The sequence below is a fragment of the Protopterus annectens genome, chromosome 7.part0, assembly GCF_019279795.1.
Source record: "Protopterus annectens isolate FY-2018-M chromosome 7.part0, PAN1.0, whole genome shotgun sequence".
In the NCBI taxonomy this organism is placed as follows: domain Eukaryota; kingdom Metazoa; phylum Chordata; order Ceratodontiformes; family Protopteridae; genus Protopterus; species Protopterus annectens.
Window position 1 is genome coordinate 690505528 of NC_056739.1, and position 21273 is coordinate 690526800.

A 21273-nucleotide genomic window follows, 5' to 3' on the forward strand; every position below is an offset into this window, starting at 1 on the left:
AATGCCCTACACTGACCGCCTCAAAAAACTCCAGCTTTATTCCGTAGCATATCGCCTACTCTGAGGTGATCTCTGCCTGACATATAAAGCTATGTCAAACCCAGAGCTGTTGGACATGCTACACCTAAAGAAATCCCAATCCCTCCGAGCTACATGCTCTAGGGACCTAAACCTTGTCACCACAATAAACAGGACATGCTGGAGGGATAGATTCCTGTCCCAGAGACTTCCTATACTCTGGAACAAGCTACCCATCTATGTCAAGCAAAGTTTTTCATTAGCACTCTTCAAGAAAAATCTTGATGAGTGGATGAGAAATAGGAAATACCCTGGGGATCACTTCTGTGTCTCTGCTCGACACTTTCTTGGGTGGCGTAAGGCATGGAACCTTAATGGCTAGGCTTACGTAGGCCCTTGGGCCAATAGCGTAGTACCTACCTATGAACCTATGAACCTATACAGTATTCATCTTTGAGTAAAAAGGTCACACAGACAATCCAATCAGTAAAAACTAAAAGAAAAATCTAACCAAGTTAGAGTTTCCACTGTGTGATTCCTTAAGCCTCTTGTATTAGAGGCACATGGGATATTCATTGTTTTAGTTTGTTAGTTGGGATATTTTGCAGACACCCTTATGGTTATGGACATTGGCTGGGTACAACAACCCTATGTTTCTAAAGGTTAGCCAAAAGGCCACTTATGCTGTGCTGATGAAGCCATAAGATGGGTGAAACATGCATGTCCACAGTTGGTAGAGTTTGGCTTTATTGGCCTGAATTTGTCCATAACAGACTTAAAAAGAAAAAAGTCATGGGCATTCAGGACTGCCATATAGCTGAACATCTGATATCCTTAAATGTTATTTGCATATATCCCATGTGCCTCTAATACAAGAGGTTTAAGGAATCACAAAGTGGAGTCTCTAGCTTGGCTAGATTTTTCTTTTAGTTTTTACAGTATCCATCTTTGGAAATGAAATTCAGAGTAGGGATGTAATTTGTTTTACAAAATGACAATGACAGATGGTCATTTTTGGTACTTATGTTTTTCTTGTTACTGATGATTTCAGGATGGTGAATTTATTTCTTAATGTTCTGTTATATGGTTATTTTTTTCATTATTGATCTATATTTTTAAACTTTTATTACACTGAGATTTTGTTGGTCTTAATTATAATCAGCTCAAGTTTATAGCTCCGGCACACTGTTGGAGGCCCTCTTTTACAGTTACAATTTTCTAATGCTTTAGGATAAACTAGAGAAGACAAAGCTTTATCTCCACTTTTTTTGCATATTTATTTATTTATTGGCATTTAATTACTGGAAAGTCTGACTGGGTATTTTCAGAGGAGGTCCAGGATTTAAAAGCTCGAAAGTATTACAAAACATTTTAAGAACAATAATTTTACAATCTTCAAAAATAATACAAAAGCATCTATATAATAATTATACCAAATTAAACATAATTTAGTTTATAGAGAAATTAAAGGTAAGTTAGTATTATGCAAACAGGAATTACAATATGAAGTGAGAGGAAAAGCAGTCTTATGATATATTTAGAGAGAAAGGCGGGGGAGAGAAACTGATAAAAGTAAGGAAGTGAGTGAAGACGAGAGAGTAAGGAAAGGTATGAATAGGTACTTGTTCATATTTAAGGATATAGTTTATCCTGGTGTTGAGCAACGACAGACTAGCGTTTGGCTAAGAAGTCTTTCAGAATGGTTTAGAAGGATGAGAGGGAGCAGGGAGGGTACTGAGTTGATGGACACATGCATGGAGTTCCAGGCCAACATGGTACAAGTACGGACAATGCCCAGCAGATTTGATAGGTTTGAGGACAGACAGGAGTTTTTGGTCATTGGATCATAATGACTGGGAACATGATTGCATAGAATGGTATTTAGTGTTGGACAAGCAGATGTATGTTAGATAATTTTATATGTGGCAAAAAGCTGTATATATATTAGTTGATGGGGTTGGCTTTTTAGTGCTATACAGTGGTGGGTTCTCAAAGGGGTATTTGTTGCAAATTTAGCAACTTTGTTACAGCATTGTTCAGGTTTTGACTTTTGTGAAGCCTTGAGGTTAGTAAGGATGGGAGTACCATAAAGAAGTGTGGGAGGAGATAAGCAGCGGCAGGTGTAGTTTTAGTCATGTTGGTGAGCAAGTTTTTAGCTCTGTAATCATCAGTTTTGGTCAGTTTTTCTTATGCAATTTTGTATAAGCAGGTCGAATTTAAGATTATAATCCCTGATAATTTGCTATGAGAAGTGATATTAGTGGTTACATTATCAAGAGGGAGGACTTGATTTTTCATGGGGGGTAGTAGTTTATTTTTTTTGTGGGTTTAACATGAGTTCTAGAAAACTATATTTACATTTGCCAAACATTTATTTTCATGAACGCATTGTTCATAACTTTATCAGTTTGTGGCATTTTGAAACGAACCTGCACAATACTCATTTTAGATGTTATTATGAATGCAGTGGCTATTATATTTAAAATTAAGACAGAAATGTGTTTTAATACCTCAAAATTAAGTACACCTTTAGGTAGAAAAACTATATTGCATCAACATGTAATATCAGATAAATGATTATTTAACCTAACCTAGTTAATTTACATCTTACTGCATGCAAACAATTCAGATGCTCATGTTATAAGTAGAGTGAGATAACTGAGAGGTCTGAATGTTACAGATATTATTACACACCAAAATGGCCCATGGCACACACCCTTTTGACTCATGCCTCACAACACCACTGGACATGCAGTAATACATGTATCATGCATAGTCCTTCATGCATTACTCTGTAATTATAATATCTGCATCCCCTGCAAAAAACTATTAGTTCTGTGATGGCAGTGACCTGGAAAGATGGGACTAAGCATCTGAATGCCAGCCCTCCTACCTTTGGAGAAAACTTTAGAATTTCACACCACATATACTGTCTAGCCCTAGCATGCATTAATTATCTGTTGTCTGAATGTAGCTGGCACATTAAGATGGTTGCAAAATGTAGTGTGGCTAAAGGAAACCAGACCACAGAGAAGTCAGTGGAGTTAGCTGTGGCTGGAATGTCCACACCAGGTGTGAATTATGGATTTCTCCATATCTGTCCACTGCCCAGATTTTTACAGAATGTCCAGATTTTTGCCTCATATTTTTGGTTTGTTTCTCATAAACCATGAAGTTTTCTGGCAATTAGTTTGAAATGAATTCACAAAATAATGATAGACATTTGAGATTTAGACGTCATATCCTTCAGAAAATGCACAGTAATGTAAAATATTTTATTCCAGCTACTTTCTAAGTTTATAATAGCAATATTTAAAATTTGTCCCTGTTTTTGGATCTTTGTCCCCCCATTATTTTTGGCTTTGTCCAGAGTTCTTGTTCTAAGAGGTATGGGTGTCTCATGCCTCACTGCCATTTCTCACTTTTCAGGAAATAAGTTGGATTACCCAAAGGTTATCCCCTTCGAAAGGAGGGGCCACGATCATGATAATGTGATAACTAAGCTAGGTAAAAGAACAGAAAGTGGGTCAAACAGAACAGCAACATAAAATACACTGTCAAACTTGCAGAGGCAGTAGCAGTGTGGAAGATGGAGTGCCAGCTGGTGGGAGGTGACGTGCATACACTTCTCAAAGCATAACATAGGCCTGAGGTGCTACAACTGGAAACCTTACAGGTGTTTGAAGAAATCACTGACCACCCAGTAACACCTCTGTCCATATCTTTACAAACATCTGTAGTAGCTCACATAACAACATGGCAGCATTTGTAGGATAATGGGGGAGTCAGCAGCCCCCATCACAGCCACTAGCTCTTACTTCTCCTGACCATAATGAGATCCCAAAAGTAGAAATCCTTATCATTTTGAGAGGTGTGAGCCATGTTACTATGTGAGCCACATTCTGGAATTGTGTCAGCCAGGTACAATGAAAGAATGGAACAACATTTGAATGGTGTCCATCACAGATGGAGTCCAAGAGCTTTCAATAAATAACATCAAGAACAATGGGACAAATGGTAGACATTCCCTTTTTTTATCTGGCCCATGAATAGTGACTGTGATTACTGTTTTTAATATTATTATTATTATTATTATTATTATTATTATTATTATTTCATATTTGTTCATTGGGTATATGGGCTGGTCTACTGACACTTTTCAGCCATGACATGAGCTCAAAGAGCAGAAAATATATCATATGCTTTCTAATCAACAATATTATATACATAAGTACATAGTATAAAATTCAGAACAGAATGGTAAGAATCAAGGCAGGCAGCGTAAGATTAAAAGATCCAGCTGGAGTACATTGAGAGAAAAAAGAAAACACACACACACACACACACACACACACACACACACACACACATATATATATATATATATATATATATATATATATATATATATATATATATAGATATGCAACATGCAAACTAAAATATGTATAAAGTGTCCTGCAATCATTTGGATAATACATAAACTCCTATATACATGTGAAATGTATGTGTACATGATAAGAGGCTAAGAAACGTTTCTTAAACGTATTATTTATGATATGCATCTTTGAAACTTTTAATGGTTTCTAGATTTTTAATGTCTGTACACAGGTTATTCCAGGTAGCAGGTCTCATTCTAGGGAAGGCTTTCTCACCTACATCAGTTTTAAATGGAGGGCGTACAAGAGACAAATTGTTCTCATGTGTATTTCTGAGGACATAAGGGTTGCCTTGTAAAGGTAGTTTCATTCTTAAAGGGGGCAGTGACTCTGTTTCAGAACATTACAAATTAAAGTGCTTGGACAAAAGGTGTCCCTATGAGGCACTGAAAACCTGGAAATTTTTAGTAAATTGCAGTGTTGCACCTGGGGATCTTTTAATAGAATGGATCTGCAGATTTTGTTCTCAGCAATCTGTATTCTATATTCTGTAAGTATTGTGAGCTGGATGCATAATGAGAAAAGCAAGGCCACATTCCAGTTTGGTTATTAAAATATTTTTAGCAATAGCCCTGGCAGTAGTGTGTGATAGGAAGTGACTTATCATGCAACACAGTTTTAACTGAGCAAGGATTTCATTAGTTACAAAATCTGTATGTGTGGTAAAAGAAAGGGTAGGGTATGGTCAGGTATTAGGCCGAGGTCCCTCTGTTCAGTGAAACTGGGTAGAATATTAAGAGAATAGGAGGAATAAGGGGCAATTTCTTGCCTGAGGTAAAGGCCACAACATTGATTTTCTTATGGTTAATTAGCAGTTTGTTAGTAGTGAATCAGGTGCATAACTGAGAGAAAGTGTCCTGTATCTTGCTTTGCAGGTCAGAATGGCTAGTACTGGACTGCAGGAGCAGCATATCCTCTGCATGCATTATTAATTTAAGATTTGGTAATTCTAGGTGGGAGATTACTGAAGAGAAGAGAAGGTGACCTAGCACAAACCTTTGTGGTGTACCTGTATTAAGTTTTTCAGCAGTAAATGATGAGACATTGCTATGGACTTGGAAGGCTAACTTAACATTACGAGAACATTTTCTTTCTATATCAGATTGCATCTAGACCAGTTTGCTTCGTATTTCTGTCAACAATACAGGGCTTTTGCAGTATTTAGTGCCAATTTTGTTTCTGTCCTTAAACTCCAAAAAGTTTTGTGTAGCTCCATAATGTCAGGGTTCCTGCTGCAATGCTTAAGCAGATATGCTGTTGTGAGTTAGCTACAGATACTCTTTTATTCATAAGGTGAATACCTAGGATGCTTTTCAGTAATAATAATCTTCTAAGCTAGTCATCATCTGATTTAGTTCTCTCTCAGCTGTATGAACTCCTGCTCCTAAAGTGCAAACTAAAGAAGAGAACCATGTATGGTGCATTTAAGGTCTTCTAATTTATTATATTGTAGTACGTCTAGACAGAATGATTAATTTTGTAACACTGCACTTTATTTTGTGTTCATATCTCCACAGCTAACTTTGTTATATGAGGAGGTCCTATATACCATTATTCATCGCCTGGGCAAGCCAGATATTGGCGACATCGCTGAGGAACATCAGCTTATGGAACATGTGCAAAAGGTGGGTGTCACCTGCAGTTTCATTTCTCATCTGCTAGAATGAGCATCTATCAAATGCTAGAATAGTTGGTCTACTGGTACTCCATTTCTTCATATTCAGGTGGTACAAATGGCACTATATTTTTTATTTACCATTATAGTAGTTAACTGCTCTCAGTAATATTCTTTAAGCACAGCGTTATGCTGCATAATTTTATGCTTTTCATATGCTGTCATTAACAACCTTTTCAAGCATTTCAGTAAATGCTCTGCTCATCGACAGTGGAAACTCTAAAAACACTTTGACATAGAATTATGTAACTGTTACTCAATCATTTATCCTCGTTTTGTGTTTACCAAATTTGTGGCCAGGAATTACCTGAAATATGCATAGTTATTGTATAGTTAGAGAAGCAAAGTGCTCAGAACATGTTGGTATTCTGTTTTATTTCACTTGGCCTATTTATAAAAAAAAAAAAGACTATAACTGAAATATAAAGCCATTCTTACATTGGTTCGCTAATTTATCATTAATGTTCTGGAGCACAGATGGTGCAGTGATATACTGACAGTAGCATTGCCATCAAAGGATAAGAGTTTTTTCAGTTCAGTTCAACTTGGGTGGCTTATGTGTAGAGTCTGCATGTCCTTCCTCTGTCCAGGTATATTTTTTTCCTTCATGTGCTGGTTTGGTCTGATCTCCCAAAGATATGCAGTAGATAAACAGGCACTCTTCTGACTTCTGAAAGTTAGCCTTTAGACCATGGATGAGTGAGTATGTGTATTGTGTGACAAACTAATCCAGAATAATGTTCAATGCCTGGTACCCATTGTTTGATAGGATAGCCTCTAGCATTACCGCAACCCTAGAAAAGATAAAGTAGGCTACTGGTAAATGGATGGATTGATGGATGTTCTAGAATGACACTTCTTCCCTCTTTTTTCCTCCAAACCTATTAGGCTTTATTAAGTATATATTTTACAAATATACCCAAAGAGCACAGTGCTAGCAGAACAATTCAGATACCTTTGCTTTGACCTTTTAAATTTCTTCAGTGATGCAACTGCTGCTAAACATGACAGTTTTAGTCTAATGCCATTGGAGCAAAACGGCATGATGTTTCACATTTTATGATTAATCATACAATCACTGCTACTCCTAAACTCCATAAGCGTAGAGCAGGGTTCATGTTCTTGTATACTTTGTTAGCCTGTTAGCTACATCACGTATTGACAAGATCTATATCACAGTCATCATACTAATGCATTAAGATGCATTTCCTTCCCCTTAGGAGCAACATTATATTTGATTTAGCTATGAGTAAGAATACAACTAAATCTTAAGGAAATGCCAAATAAATGTGCTTATTGCATGAAAAATCCCCTTGTTTTGTTATTGTTCTCATTTACTTAAGTGTTGATAGAATTCAAACTTTGGGTAGGTTCCTAGTTTTTTTTTGAGGAAGCAACCCCCCCCCCCCAGATTTTCACATTCATAGCAAGAAAATACGAGCCTTGTTAAAGGAGAGAATGAATGACAGCTAAACATTATGTAGGACAAGAATAGTCTTTGTTATACTTTTATTGCTGAATCCTTCTACACTGAGTATGAGATCCTAGAAGATCAAGGCAGAATTTCATTAAAAGATGGAATAATATGCCATGACATTACACAGAAAAAAATGGATCCTTGGGATGGGGGAAGGGGGAGCACTGACAGCCTTTTAACACTGTTACGACTCTTTCACATATCTCAAAGCTGATAAAGTTGAGTAACTGCCTTTTTTGTCAGCTAAAGCCATTTTACTAAGTCACTAAAATTCAAACCTGGGATTCTGTTACTGTCTGACACTGTTTAATAGATGTCCTCATGTTTTCATGCAAAAAGAAAAAAAAGAAGAAAGTCCTGCATGATGTACCTGTGATTGTGCAGTGCCACTAACTAGGAGGGCATCATGGCAGTTAGTACTGGAGAATAAGGCTATTATCTCTTAATGAGCCCCTTTGTGTAGTTCAGGATGGAATTCCCATTAGCCTCCATTTGCTTGCTGTGTAACTCTAAGCAAGTCATTTTACCAGACAGTGCTCCAAGGCAGAGTCTGAAGAAGGTTCATGTAAATTAGGGATCTACTCCAGCTGGCAAATGTGTATACATAAATAAATAAATAAATAAATAAATAAATAAATAAATACATAATTACATACACATCTGCATATCATGACATGATATACTGATTCAGCACTTAAGTATGACAGCTGTACTAAGCATAACCACCCCAGTTACACTCTTATTTCATAGCTGATGACATGCAAGCTTCATGATCCCTAAAAAGATGCCAGTAAATTCAGAAAAATCTGTAAACAAAAATGGTGGGAACTCTTTTCCTTATTATCGCAAGTTTACTGATGAATTATGACACTTAGTTCTATATATTTAAATAATTTTAGCATTCTTACCCTAACACATATTTGAAAATGTGGAGGGCTGGAGTTATTTTGCTGCTGCAAAAATCTATGAGCTTTGTTCATCTAACTGTTGTTCTCATCCAGACAAGTATCATAATATGTCATTTTTAGCTCAAGGTAGATTGAGTTCAGAGTGAACCACAAATGCAGAACCTTCATTTTATCAGCCAGCAGACCAAGCAAAGCAGAGGTTTAAGCAGATTTAGCTTCTGACCGGACACTGAACATTTCTGAATGACATGTACAACCGGTCAAATCAAGATATTGGGGTCTGTAGCACAAGTAAGTCTTATGCCTAAGGGAATATTTTACAATTATTCCTAACACTGCAGCTCCGTTCACCATAGTGTGGCCTTTTTAGAGCTATTACGAAAGGCTTTATTACGCGGAGAAACAGTCTGGGTAAGAGGTTGCTATTTTAACAGTATCTGAATGTATTTGGTGGTAGGATATACCCACAGCAATTTAATGCATATCCCTGGGTTCCAGTGTGGCTATCACCAATCATGAGTACCATTGTAAAAAACAGTTTACTGGAGGGTGACAAACATAAAATTAACTTTTTCAGTGGATTTTAACAAAAGCCTTTTCAGCAGTGAAGGTGACAATTACCCTTGGAGGATGGTCTCTACCTGATATAAAGAAAACAGGATAGTACATTCTTGTTTGTCTTACAGTAAAGCTTATCTGCTTCTCATTGATTTTTACTTAATGATACCATTTCAAGCCATTACTCTTCCTTGTCAAAGCCAAGTCCTTCCAAGGTGTCGAATGGAAGTGAAACATATATAAAGCCCGCTGGAATATCATATAAACCAATAATAGCATTATACAGCTGACAGCAACTGCCCAAGGCCATCATGACACAATCCTGTCTTTGCTTAAGTAAATATTAGGCATATCGAATGAAACATTGTAAATGGCTCTTTTCTACATAGTTTTTCATTATGAACTGTTAAATTGAGACCTTCTACTACAGAGGTCCACAGTTCTGCTGGTAATTGCTTGCTGACAATCTAAATATTTATTTTACTAAACATGCAACTATCACTATGTTGTAATTAAAACCATGGATAATAAATTGCTATGTTTGTTTCCACATAACTTAGACATAAAAATGTTCTGGTTCCATTTCTGATAATATATGTATTTGACTATACCATCAAGTGTAGCAAGGTAGCTTAGAAGTTAAAATCTGTATCCATGCTCCAGGATCTGATGTTCATTCCTGCATGTTTGTATGGCTTTTCTCTGCATTCTGTAGTCTCCTGTCACCTTCCAAATATGCTGATTGATACTATAAGTAGGCTGTCAACCAATATTAGATTTATACATGCTTATTTTGTTTGGGTCATTGAAGAAAAGTATATATAATGTGCAGTTCATATATATAAATGAGTACACTAAAATCAAGACTTAAGATTCTTTTTGTCTCATTTTCAGTTGGCAATGGCATTCCTTCACAACCACTAAGATTATTTCATGCAATAACAGAATAATCTTGGTAAATTAAATTAATTAATAAAAGTTGAGTTGTCAGCGCACATGTGGAAGAGAAGGCAATATGACACAAAGGAACATACATATTACTTGCAGTTCAGGCTATTTTTAATGATTTTGACCATTCTGTTACACTTCAGATAAATCATTCATGATGTGAATTTACATACTTGAGTCTCAGGAAGTGAAACACAAGGGAACTCATATTCCATAACTCTAAATTTCTGTGTCTTTTTTCTTTCACCAGGCATTCAACATGGAACCAGAGGAACACTACTCTATTTTGATGAGAGTGAGAGGCCTAGAGGTAATGTAAAAAAGCCTAAACATAAAGATGATTTAACATTAAATATTGATTATCACCATCTTAATATAAAATATCAAACCAAGTGAGATTAAGATCTAGTAAATCAAAGATGACAATATACAAATTATACATTAAACTATTAATTAAAAACATTATGACAAATGCTCATATTTATAATACTGAAGTAAAGAGTATAAAGTATTACTGACTGCTTTACAGTAATGTTGCATTGCACTGCTCATCAACATGACTTGACAATGTTTTTATCTTATGCTTTGTAAGACACAACTTCATGTTTTACCACTGTGTTAGTGACATTACGCTGTTTATGATAAAATACACAAAAATGGATTGTATAATGTGTAATATTTATTCACAATGTAGAAAACAGGGTCTTTGCTGAAATTCTCAAGACTACAATTACAATAAACAAAATAGCAAGACTGAAAGTATGAATATTGGTAATATATACCAAGTGTAATGTTATTGTATCTTATACTATTCCCCTTACTCTGAGGAATACTGACTGTATACACACACACACACACACACACACACACACACACAGATACATATCGTAAATGTAATGTTTTTTTTTTAACAGACTTTAACGAAAGCTCTTTTTCGGTGAAAGTGCTTTCATTAAAGCGTGTTCGGTGATAGTGGATTCGGACTGTAGAACTTTCATTCAACAGTCCTAGATCCATATATATATATACACACACACACACACATAAGTTCATAAGTTTCAAAACTTCTAATTTCTTATGGTCAAGACTATAAGACCGAAGTTTTGAAATTTTGAAATTTAAATAGAAAAAAATAACAAAAAAATATTATTTTTACATTTTTTAGGGGGGCAAGTCCCCCTGCACCCCCCACACCTCCTGCTAATTAAATATACCAATTCCAAGATCGCACTACAGCAAGGAAAACCATAAATATACTGTTCTGCTCTGTACATTGATTTTCCATTTAAACAGTTTGAAGTTTCAAAACTTCGATCTTATGGTTTCGACTTTTTGAAACTTTGAAATTTAGAAGTAGACCCACACACACACACACACACACACACACACACACACACACACACACACACACACACACACACACACATAAAATTGTCAAAGTGCAGCTGTGATATGAATATTGCTATAGATATTTATCTTTCTTCTGTTAAAAGAAACAATTTAACTACAAAATGTCATTTAAAACATCAAAGCTTTTTACTTCTAAAGGAAAAATACAATAATTTTCATGCTACTTTCTGGTGTCATACCACCACTATTACGGCATTATGAAATAAATGCTCTATACCCAATAAAGTAAATGAAGATCTGTATTCCAGATAACCTTGTTTAAGTAATGCAGTAGACATTTTACATGTTATAAATTCAGATCAATTTCAAAAATCCTCATACCTATTGTCCCACCAGTCTTGTCCACATGAATTTCTCATAGTTACACTGTGATAGATGCTTTATATTGTATCTTATTTTTGTGTTTTATGACAGTCCCAGTTTTTTGTGTGCTTTTATAATAAATGTGCATCTTGTAGGGCAACCACTTTCGAAATTCTTCCACACCTGCTTACAGAAACTGGAGTCACTTGGCATTAAACCAGCTATCATTTTCCTGGGTGATTTTTAACTATCCAGCTGTAGACTAGGAAACCTACAAACAGCACTAGTGCACAATCACAGAGATTTATGGACTTTGTTAATGCAAATGCACTGGAAACAAGTGAGAATACCCACTAGGAGCAAAAAGCATTCTCAACCTTATCCTTACTAATTTGGCCAAGTCATGCTCCTCCCCTTGCATAACTTCTTCACTCTTCAGTTCAGACAATAAAACTCTTTCTCTTGAAATAAAATTTGAAACCTGAGATAAACAGTAGCCCCTAGAATCTTTATAATCTTCTCAAAGGCAAATTTCCTACATCGAAGCAATACCCAGACAAGTTGAAAATCTCATTTAGACCTACAAAACTCTGCTGAGTAATTGGAAACATACACCACTAACTTGTACTAGCATGTCAACAACTGCAAAGAAGCAACTGTACCTGTAGGAACAAGAGTAAATTAACCCCCAAAACAAACCTCCCTGTTGGAACCAGAACTTAAACAAGCTTTACAATAAAAGGAAGAGAATCATAGCCAAATATCAAATGAGTAACCCACAGCAGTTTAGATCCATCATCTTCAAAATAGATAAATAAGCAACTCTTATGTTTAATTAAGACCACCAAAGCCAAGTTTGAAGCAAAGATAACCATGCAGAGGACAACCATGAAGCTTTCTATGTTCCCAAATTTAAATCCTCTATGCATCAATGAGATGAACTGATTGTGAATGGCACCATATATGCTGAAGCTGAAGACATAGCAAACTTACTAGCCAATAAATTCTGCTTAAGCATTACCCCTCTTCCCCCTCCTATTATCTCACAAGATATCCCAATAAGTGACACCCTCCCCCCAACTTCACACAGGACCAAGTCTTGAATGCATTGTCAAATGCTAGAAATACTGTGTCATAGGGTTCTGACAGTATCCAGGATGCATCTGAAATATCACAGAGCATGCTTTATCTACAGCCATAACAATGCTGTTCAGCCTCAGATTCCCTACAGATTTGTACCAAATGAATGGAGGACAACAATATTCATACCCCTGCACAAGAGAGGGCTATCCACTGACCCAGGCAATTATCACCTCATTAAGTCTGTCTAGCCTCATTCGTAAGGCCATGGAAATACTCTTAATGGAATTTTTGACAAACTAAAATGCTGCCAGACCACCTAGCTGAAATGTTGTAAATAATTCTATGTCATTTGTAAATATTATTTGTCAATATTAATATGATTTGTATAGAATGTGACATAATCAAATACTGCCAGCCCAGCTATCTGGAATGCTGTAAATAATCATATGTCATTCGTGAATATTAATGATTTATATGGTTGTCTTACAAATGTAAGATAACTATATCTTATGGGTATATTAAACTACTGGTCCAGAAGTGTGTGTTGATCTGTATGTTATGTAATAAGCTTCAAGAATATAAAAACAGTGTACCCTACTGGAAAAGAACATAAATGTATATAAACTAAGCTGGAACATGCAGAGTTAACTTGCAAAACTTCAAGAAAATAAGTTGAAATTGTTTATGATTGTGTTATCTTGGTTTCATCTCAGCAAGAAGACAAGATGTCTAGAGCTAGAAGTTTTTCTATTGTCTTGAAACAGAAATAATTACTAGGTTTAAAATGTAAAGTGTTTTATTGCTCCCTAGCAGCTGCACATCTGAGATATATGTACTAGAGATATGTATTTCTCACAGAGAGATGCTAAATTTTGTTAAGTTTCTGTTAGCCTGAGAACTGAAGGCAGGTGATAAAGAGTGATGTCATCTTAGCTAACCCAGCAGTAATGTTTGATAGTAATTTAAGAACTCTCTCAGAGAGAGACTGTGCATGCATTTGCCTTGCTAATAGTAAGTAACTAGGGTACAGTTATTTATTTTAGATATAGTTAGGAATATAGAAAATATTAGTTTAGGTGTTTTCTGTATTTATTTGAGACTGCCTTGCAATGTTTTAAAATATTTCTTGTGATTCTGAACTCTATAGTCATTGTGTTGAGTTATTGAGTATTGTCTTGTTCTTTTATTATTTATTATTAAATATATTTAAACCTTTTAATTGTGGCTGGTTTGTTTAGAGATTTTTTAAGCTCTTAGAGTACTTAATATGTATTTGGTGACACTGTAAAGGCCACTCCAGTAGCCTTGATCTTCATGACACTTACCATTTAGATGATAGTGACATCACACAGTAGGATCTGTCACCCTATGGGAAGGGCCTTATAGTAGCTGATAAAGATCTGGTTGGTGGCAGTGATAACTACCTTTTAGTCTGTGCAGAAGGGGGCATAGCTAGTAAACCAAGCAGGGGAAGACCCTATTCCAGGTACATGTCCAGGACCAAGGTTTAAATGTTTTAAATGTAACCAGTGGGACCATGTAGCATATAGATGTCCACGGAGGCAAGGTAGGGTACAAAAGGCAGGAGAGCCAGTAAGTGGGAATGACAAAATACCAGCAGTAAGTTGTCTCAAGAGAACAATGGTACCAAACTACCACAAGAGGTTATAGCCTATCTTAGTGAATGGGAAAGCGGGCATAGCTAAGACAGACACAGCCTCTGACCTAAACATTGTGAAGCCTGCAATAGTAACAGAGGCGCACTACTTGCTTAGGCAGTCTACTCCAGTCAGAGCTTTAGGAGGGACCCTATTCCAAATACCTTTGGCTAGGGTTCAACTTGACTGGGATGGTGGAAAAGAAAACCAGCAAGTAGGTGTGCTTGAGGATATCCCTTCAGATGTCGTGATAGGAAATTATTTTGGCAATGCAGTACCCTGCAATAGTTACAGATGATCATTACTTGCTTGGGCAGTCTACTCCAGTCAGAGCTTTAGGAGGGACCTCATTCCAAATACCTTTGGCTAGGGTTCACCTTGACTGGAATGGTGGAAAAGGAAGCCAGAAAGTAGGTGTGTTTGAGGATATCCCTGCAGATGTCCTGACAGGGAATTATTCTGGTCCGTGTGTGCATGCAGTTATACGCAGTGAGGCATGGAGACAAGCATGTGGCTCTGGTAGCCTGGGGGAGACCCCGACAGACCACACACTTGTATCCAGGACAGGTGAGGTGGTTACTTCAGGGAGGGAGCTACCCCTTTAGCAGTAAGGCTGAAAGTGAGCCACAGCTGCTTGAGGATACTGATATTCCCTTGGACAGAGTGACTGCAAGGGTAGAGGTGAGTAGTAGTACCCAGGCTGACAATGAGGCACTGCTGTCAGGGGATACCAGACATCCTGTGGAAGGGGAGCTGGGAAGGGTTACGAAGAGAGATTGAGAAAGGCTCATCTCTAAGACCCTACATTGTAAGGCCTGAGGTAGGTAGCCAGTGAGACACCTGATTCTCAAGGGGAAGGGAATCTGTATATGTGGACAAAGGGTTACTGTATAGAAAATGGACCTCTGAGGGAGGGCTAGAGGATGAGAGAATATAGCAGTTGGTAGTGCCCAGAACCTACCGTTTAGCACTTCTAACCATAGCCTACGATATTCCCTTTGCAGGTCATATGGGCATTAAACATACAAAGAGAAGTATTATGCAGAACTTCTTTTGGCCTAGGATTTCCAGAGATGTAATAGGCTACTGCAGGACCTGTGAGCAGTGCCAAAAGGTAGGCAAGGAAGGAGACAAGGTGAAAGCTCCTTTGATGCATTTGCCTTTGATTGAGGAAAATTTCAGAGGGTAGCTATGGATATTCTGGGACCTCTGAGTACCCCAAGTTCCACAGGGAAATAGTTTATCCTAGTGGTAGAAGATTATGCTACACGATACCCTGCGGCAGTGGATCTGTCCTCCATTGAGGCAGAAAAGGTGTCAAATGCTTTGTTAGATATTTTCAACAGGGTAGGATTCTCAAAAGAAATACTGACTGACAGAGATGCCAATTTCATGTCAGACCTGCCTGCTTGTCTGTGGAAGTATTGTGGGGTGAAGCACCTAAAGACCACCCCTACCATCCCCAGACTAATGGTCTTGTTGAAAGGTTAAACTCTACGCTCAATATGATGCTACGGGCATTTGCAGAACAGTTTAAGAGGGAGTGGGACAAATATTTGCCCCATCTGTTGTTTGCTTACAGAGTGGTGCCCCAGGAATCCACAGGTTTTTCACCCTTTGAGTTGCTGTATGAGCATAGAGTGAGGGGACCTCTAGATTTGATTCCAGATGAGTGGGAGGGTGTGTGTGAATCTCACAAGGAGTCTGTTGTGGCATATGCCCTAAACCTCAGGACAAGGCTGTGGGAACTCATGGGCTTGGCCCAGGAGAACCTGGTAGAGGCCCAACAGCAGAAAAGGGTCTGGTATGACAGGAATGCTCGAGCTAGAGAGTATGCTGTAGGGCAGCAGGTAATGGTTGTCATTCCTGTCAGACACAACAAGCTGCAGGCAGTTTGGGCGGGACCCTACAAAGTGGTAAGGAAGGTCAGTGAAGTTAACTACATAGTAAAACTGCTAGGCAGGAGTCAGGCACAGACATTGTATCATAATAACATGATGAAACCTTACCAAGACTAGGAGGCCCTTGTGCTAAGTATTTGCAGTACAAGGCAGGAGAAGTCTGAGGGGGATCTATGGCTACAGGGATCCAGCCAGGAAAATCCTAAATTACTATGGTATAGCCTAGGGTTGCAGGCATATAATAGGACAGTGCAGCATTGTACTGGGTTTCAGCAATGACAAGACACCTGGAATCTCAAGACAAGGAACAGGGTAAGGTATTCCCAGATAGGTTCACCTTCTCAAGCAACATTTCTCAAGGGTCACTTGAAAAACTAGCTTGAGTTTTTGGGGAAGGGAGAAGTGTGACAAACCAAAATGCTGCCATGCCAGCTAGCTGGAATTTTGTAAACAATTCTGTCATTTGTGAATATTAATATGATTTTTATAGAAATGTAATAGAAGGAAACACTGCCAGCCCAGCTATTTGGACTTTTGTAAATAATCATATGACATTTGTGAATATTAATATGATTCATATGCTTGTTTTACAAATGTAAGAGAACTATATATTATGTGTCTGTTAAACTACTGGTGCAGAAGTGAATGTTGAACTGTTATTTACTGAGCTTCAAAAATGTAACTACAGTGTACCCTAAAGGAAAAGAACAGAAATGTATATAAATTAAGCTGGAACATACAGAGATAACTTGCAAAACTTCAAGAAAATAAGTTGAAATTGTTTATGATTGTGTTATCTTACTTTCATCTCAGCAAGAAGACAGGATGTCTAGAGCTAGAAGATTTTCTATTGTCTTGAAACAGAAATAATTACTAGGTTTAAAATTTAAAGTGATTTATTGCTCCCTAGCAGCTGCACATCTGAGAGATATGTGCTTCTCACACAGAGATGCTAAAATTTTAAGCTTCTGTTAGCCCGGGAACTGAAGGCAGTCGACAAAGAGTGATGTCATCTTAGCTGACCCAGCAGTAATGTTTGATAGTAATTTAAGAACTCTCTTAGAGACAGACTTTGCATTTTGTATTTGTCTTTGGACCTGGAAATATCCACTCATCTGCAGTTGCCTTGCTAATAGTAAGTAACTAGGGTACAGTGATTTCTTTTAGATATACTCAGGAATATAGTAAAGATTCATTTAGATGTTTTTTGTATTTATTTGAGACTGTCCTGCAATGTTGTTTTAAAATATTTCTTGTGATTCTGAACTATGTAGTCACTCTGTTGAGTTACTGAGTATTGTCTTGTTCTTTTATTATTTATTATTAAATATATTTAAACCTTTTAATTGTGGCTGGTTTGTTTAGAGATATTTAAGCTCTTAGAGTACTTATATGTATTTGTTGAGACTGTATAAGCCGATTCAATAGCCTTGGCCTTGGTCTCACTTACCATTTGGATAATAGTAACATCATACAATAGGATTGATCACCCTTTGGGAACGGCTTTATAGTAGCTGATAAAGAGCTGGTTGGTGGTAGTGATAACTCCCTTTTAGTCTGGGCAGAAGGGGGCATAGCTAGTAAACCTGTGCCAGCCTTTCCCAGGAGTGTGTGTGTGCTTGTATGTAAATCAAATCTCAAAGTGTGTGTGTCAGCTACTTGGGCAGGGACACGAAGCACTGGTTGGGCAGAGAGGGTGCTGGAGGTTTTGGCTTGGCCACACGGCTGAGATCTTAACCCTATAGATATGCCAATGAGGAGTCCTATTGGGGATCTGGAGAGAGAGGGAGAAACCAGCCCCAGACTGACTGTGATATCTGTGTGCTCTTAAGGGAAATTCTACTTTACTGTGTGTGTACTTGTCATCATCCCAATGTGTATATCCCTCACTGGTGCTAGTGGTGAGGATTGAGGCTCTTTGATCATTGAGCCAGTGCAGGAGCATCACAGAATTAGTCAGTTAGGACACATGGAACCTCCCAACACCAGACCCATCCCAGTTTGGTTTGTCAAAGGCAGGTCTTCTTTATTCGACCCCTTAGGTGTCTTCAAAAAGGTCACCAAAGCAATAAATGAAGGCAAAATAGTGCATACAGCATACACCTACCTGGATCTGGCCAAAGCTTTTGAACCAATAACTTACTCAGACATAGTGGAGAAACATACCCATCTAGGAATAAATCCCTACATCACCCACTGGATTGCTGGCTCTCAAATAGTACTCAAGGGGTCAGTATAGTGGAAACTACCCCCCCCCCCCAAAAAAAAAAACGAGCAGTCAACAGTGGAGACCTACAGGATTTGGTAGTGGAACTTATTAGTATCTCCTTTTCTGAAGTAAAGGCAAATGCCAAGGGTCTCTGACTGACAAAGTCTGTGGATGACTGCAACATAAGAGCAGTCATTGAATCCCCCAAAGACTCAGACATTTTGCAGGAAGGCTTGCCCCAAACAAATAAGTGATGCCAGAGCCATGGACTAAAATTAAATGCTAAAATGTGCATTACTGTTTCCTTTTGAAAACCTACTACCCCAGTAAATGACCACATTGACAATACACCCTTACAAGCTGACCTTCTAATTCAGGATTCTGGAGCATGTATGGACAGTAACCTTAAATTTGACCAACATATTTCCACACTAGTAAGAAAGTCCTTCTGTATTGCTCAGCTTGTATGCAAAGACATAGCCCCATGTCCAGGGATGTCATTGCCGCCCTTTACTCTGCTGTCATCAGGCTAGTCATTGAGTACAATGCCTGTTAAGGAATATATCTAGCCAGGCATAAGAAACAACTTGAATACTCACAAAGGTACCTCACAAATAAAATCCAGGGCCTAAAACAGAAGTCCTATGTGGACAGCCTCAAAGCACTGCCACTGTATTCTGTATCCCCACATACTGCTGAGAGGGGACCTATATCTGCCTTATAAAATAACCTATGACCTGATACTGATGGTCCCACTGTACTTCCACAAGTCAATTAGTATCGGAATTATCATTCCAGGGATCTAAACTTCTTCTGTAAGTTAAACAGAATGGTTTGAAGAGACAGGTGCACCTCTTAGAGATTACAGCTTCTCTCAATAAGAGTCCCCATGTAAAACAAAGTTCATCTCTATCCCCATTCAAGTGTAACCTGGATCTATGGATAGGAATGTGGAAATTTAGCCCAGGACTGCCCCTGTACTACTCCTAGTAGAATATGATCCCTATAAACACTCAATGGTATTCCCTGGAAATAATCACTCTCACTCAGAACTAAGTAAGCAAAATAAAGTAAAGTAAAGAAAAACTTTATTGTCTTTCAGACCGTACAACCATAAAGTGCACAGCTGAATGAAATTACATTCCTTCAAGCTCAATGATACACAACACAGACCATTACAACAAAAATATAAGCACATAAATCACATAAACAATATACACACACATAACAGAGTCCCAGCCAACTGAAGCTCCATCTCCACACTGGCAAGTCCCAGTCCAGATCCACTGATCCAATAAAACAGACATTAAAAAGTCCTGATCAACATACATCCAAGCAGATAGTCGGGTCTCCACCATCTGCCCTCATTCACATCAATGACCACAGTCTCCATGATCTCAATTTTAATCCACCATTCATTCTGACACCAACCTCATCTCCACCAGCAATGGTCCAGTTCCACCTTCACAATCCACTTGGATCTGGCATAACACATCCAATTACTGGTCTTCTGTGTAAATGCATGTGTGTGTGTGTGTGTGTGTGCATGTGTGTGTGTGTGTGTGCGCGCGTGTGATTTTTGCTGGAATGTGTGAGGCCATAAATGCCCTCAACTGGCTTTACTTTCACTTTGTCTCTGATTTTGCCTCATATTTTGGTCTGTTCCTCACAATGTTTGTGTTTTTTCTTGATGAATCAGTGAGGTTCACATTTAGTAAATAATGACAGACACATGAAGTTCAGACTTACTAACTTTCAGAAAAAGCATGCTAATGCAAAACTTGTTGTTCTAGCAACTTTCTAAGTTAAGGAAGTATCTTCTTGATTCAGTCCTGTCTCCTACCATTATTTTAAGCTTTGTCTTTGATTCTAGAGCTAAGAGGTTAAGAGGTAAGTTGAGGGGTTGAAGTATGTCGCACTCTGCATTTTTACAGCAGTGAGTTGAGAAGTCACATTTTCTGTGGTAGTTATTTCACAATCAAACATCTGAGGTTATAGTCACAGTCATACAAGTGGCTATAAATAATGACCATGTGTATATGTACGTTACATTATTGTGGACAATTATTGCTCTGTTTTATTACAGTCTGACATCTAAAGAGTACACAATCAATAAATGGGGTTTATAATTTCTGGGAGCATTGTTGGTATGACAGTTTGGGCAGGATGTTTATTATAGCATCTAATCATTAGTACAGTGGTGCAGCGAGTACATTGCTGTCGCACAGCACTTGGTTTTCTGGTTGTGTTTTTGGCTGTGATTTCTTCTTTGTGGAATATGCAGGTACCTTCTGTAAGTCTGTAGGTTTTCTCCAGTTGCTCTACTTTCTTCCCACAGATCCTCAGGTGTGTAATGTATGCATGTGCCATTTATGGTTTTATTTTCAACTCAATCTAAGACCAGAGGGATTTACAGAAGATATCTATCTTTTGGATGGTAGAAATGCAGGTATTTTTCCCAGATAGGATTTATATATCTTATGTCACCTCAGTTTATTGAGAACTTCTATTCTGTTAGTTTTGAACGTTAAGCTTTAGACACAACTTATTTTCCTTGAAAGAAAAAAATTAAGATGGAATTTCTTTCCTTAGTTATGATTTTTGTTCATGCCATCATTGGATGAAAAGGTTATAAAAAGCTCTTAAGGTGCATCCAGAACCCTATGACATCTGGGGGCTAAGTGGC

At 37.7% G+C, this 21273-nt stretch overlaps 1 protein-coding gene across 1 annotated transcript in view; it reads left to right on the top strand.

Moving 5' to 3' along the window:
• Nucleotides 1–21273, top strand: part of UNC13D (unc-13 homolog D) — a 1205501-nt gene that overhangs the window by 298776 nt on the left and 885452 nt on the right. Inside the window, exons 3-4 of the mRNA XM_044077226.1 lie at nt 5975–6082; nt 10274–10333. Of these exons, the coding sequence (XP_043933161.1) occupies nt 5975–6082; nt 10274–10333 (168 nt within the window). The remainder of the gene's footprint in view (nt 1–5974; nt 6083–10273; nt 10334–21273) is intronic.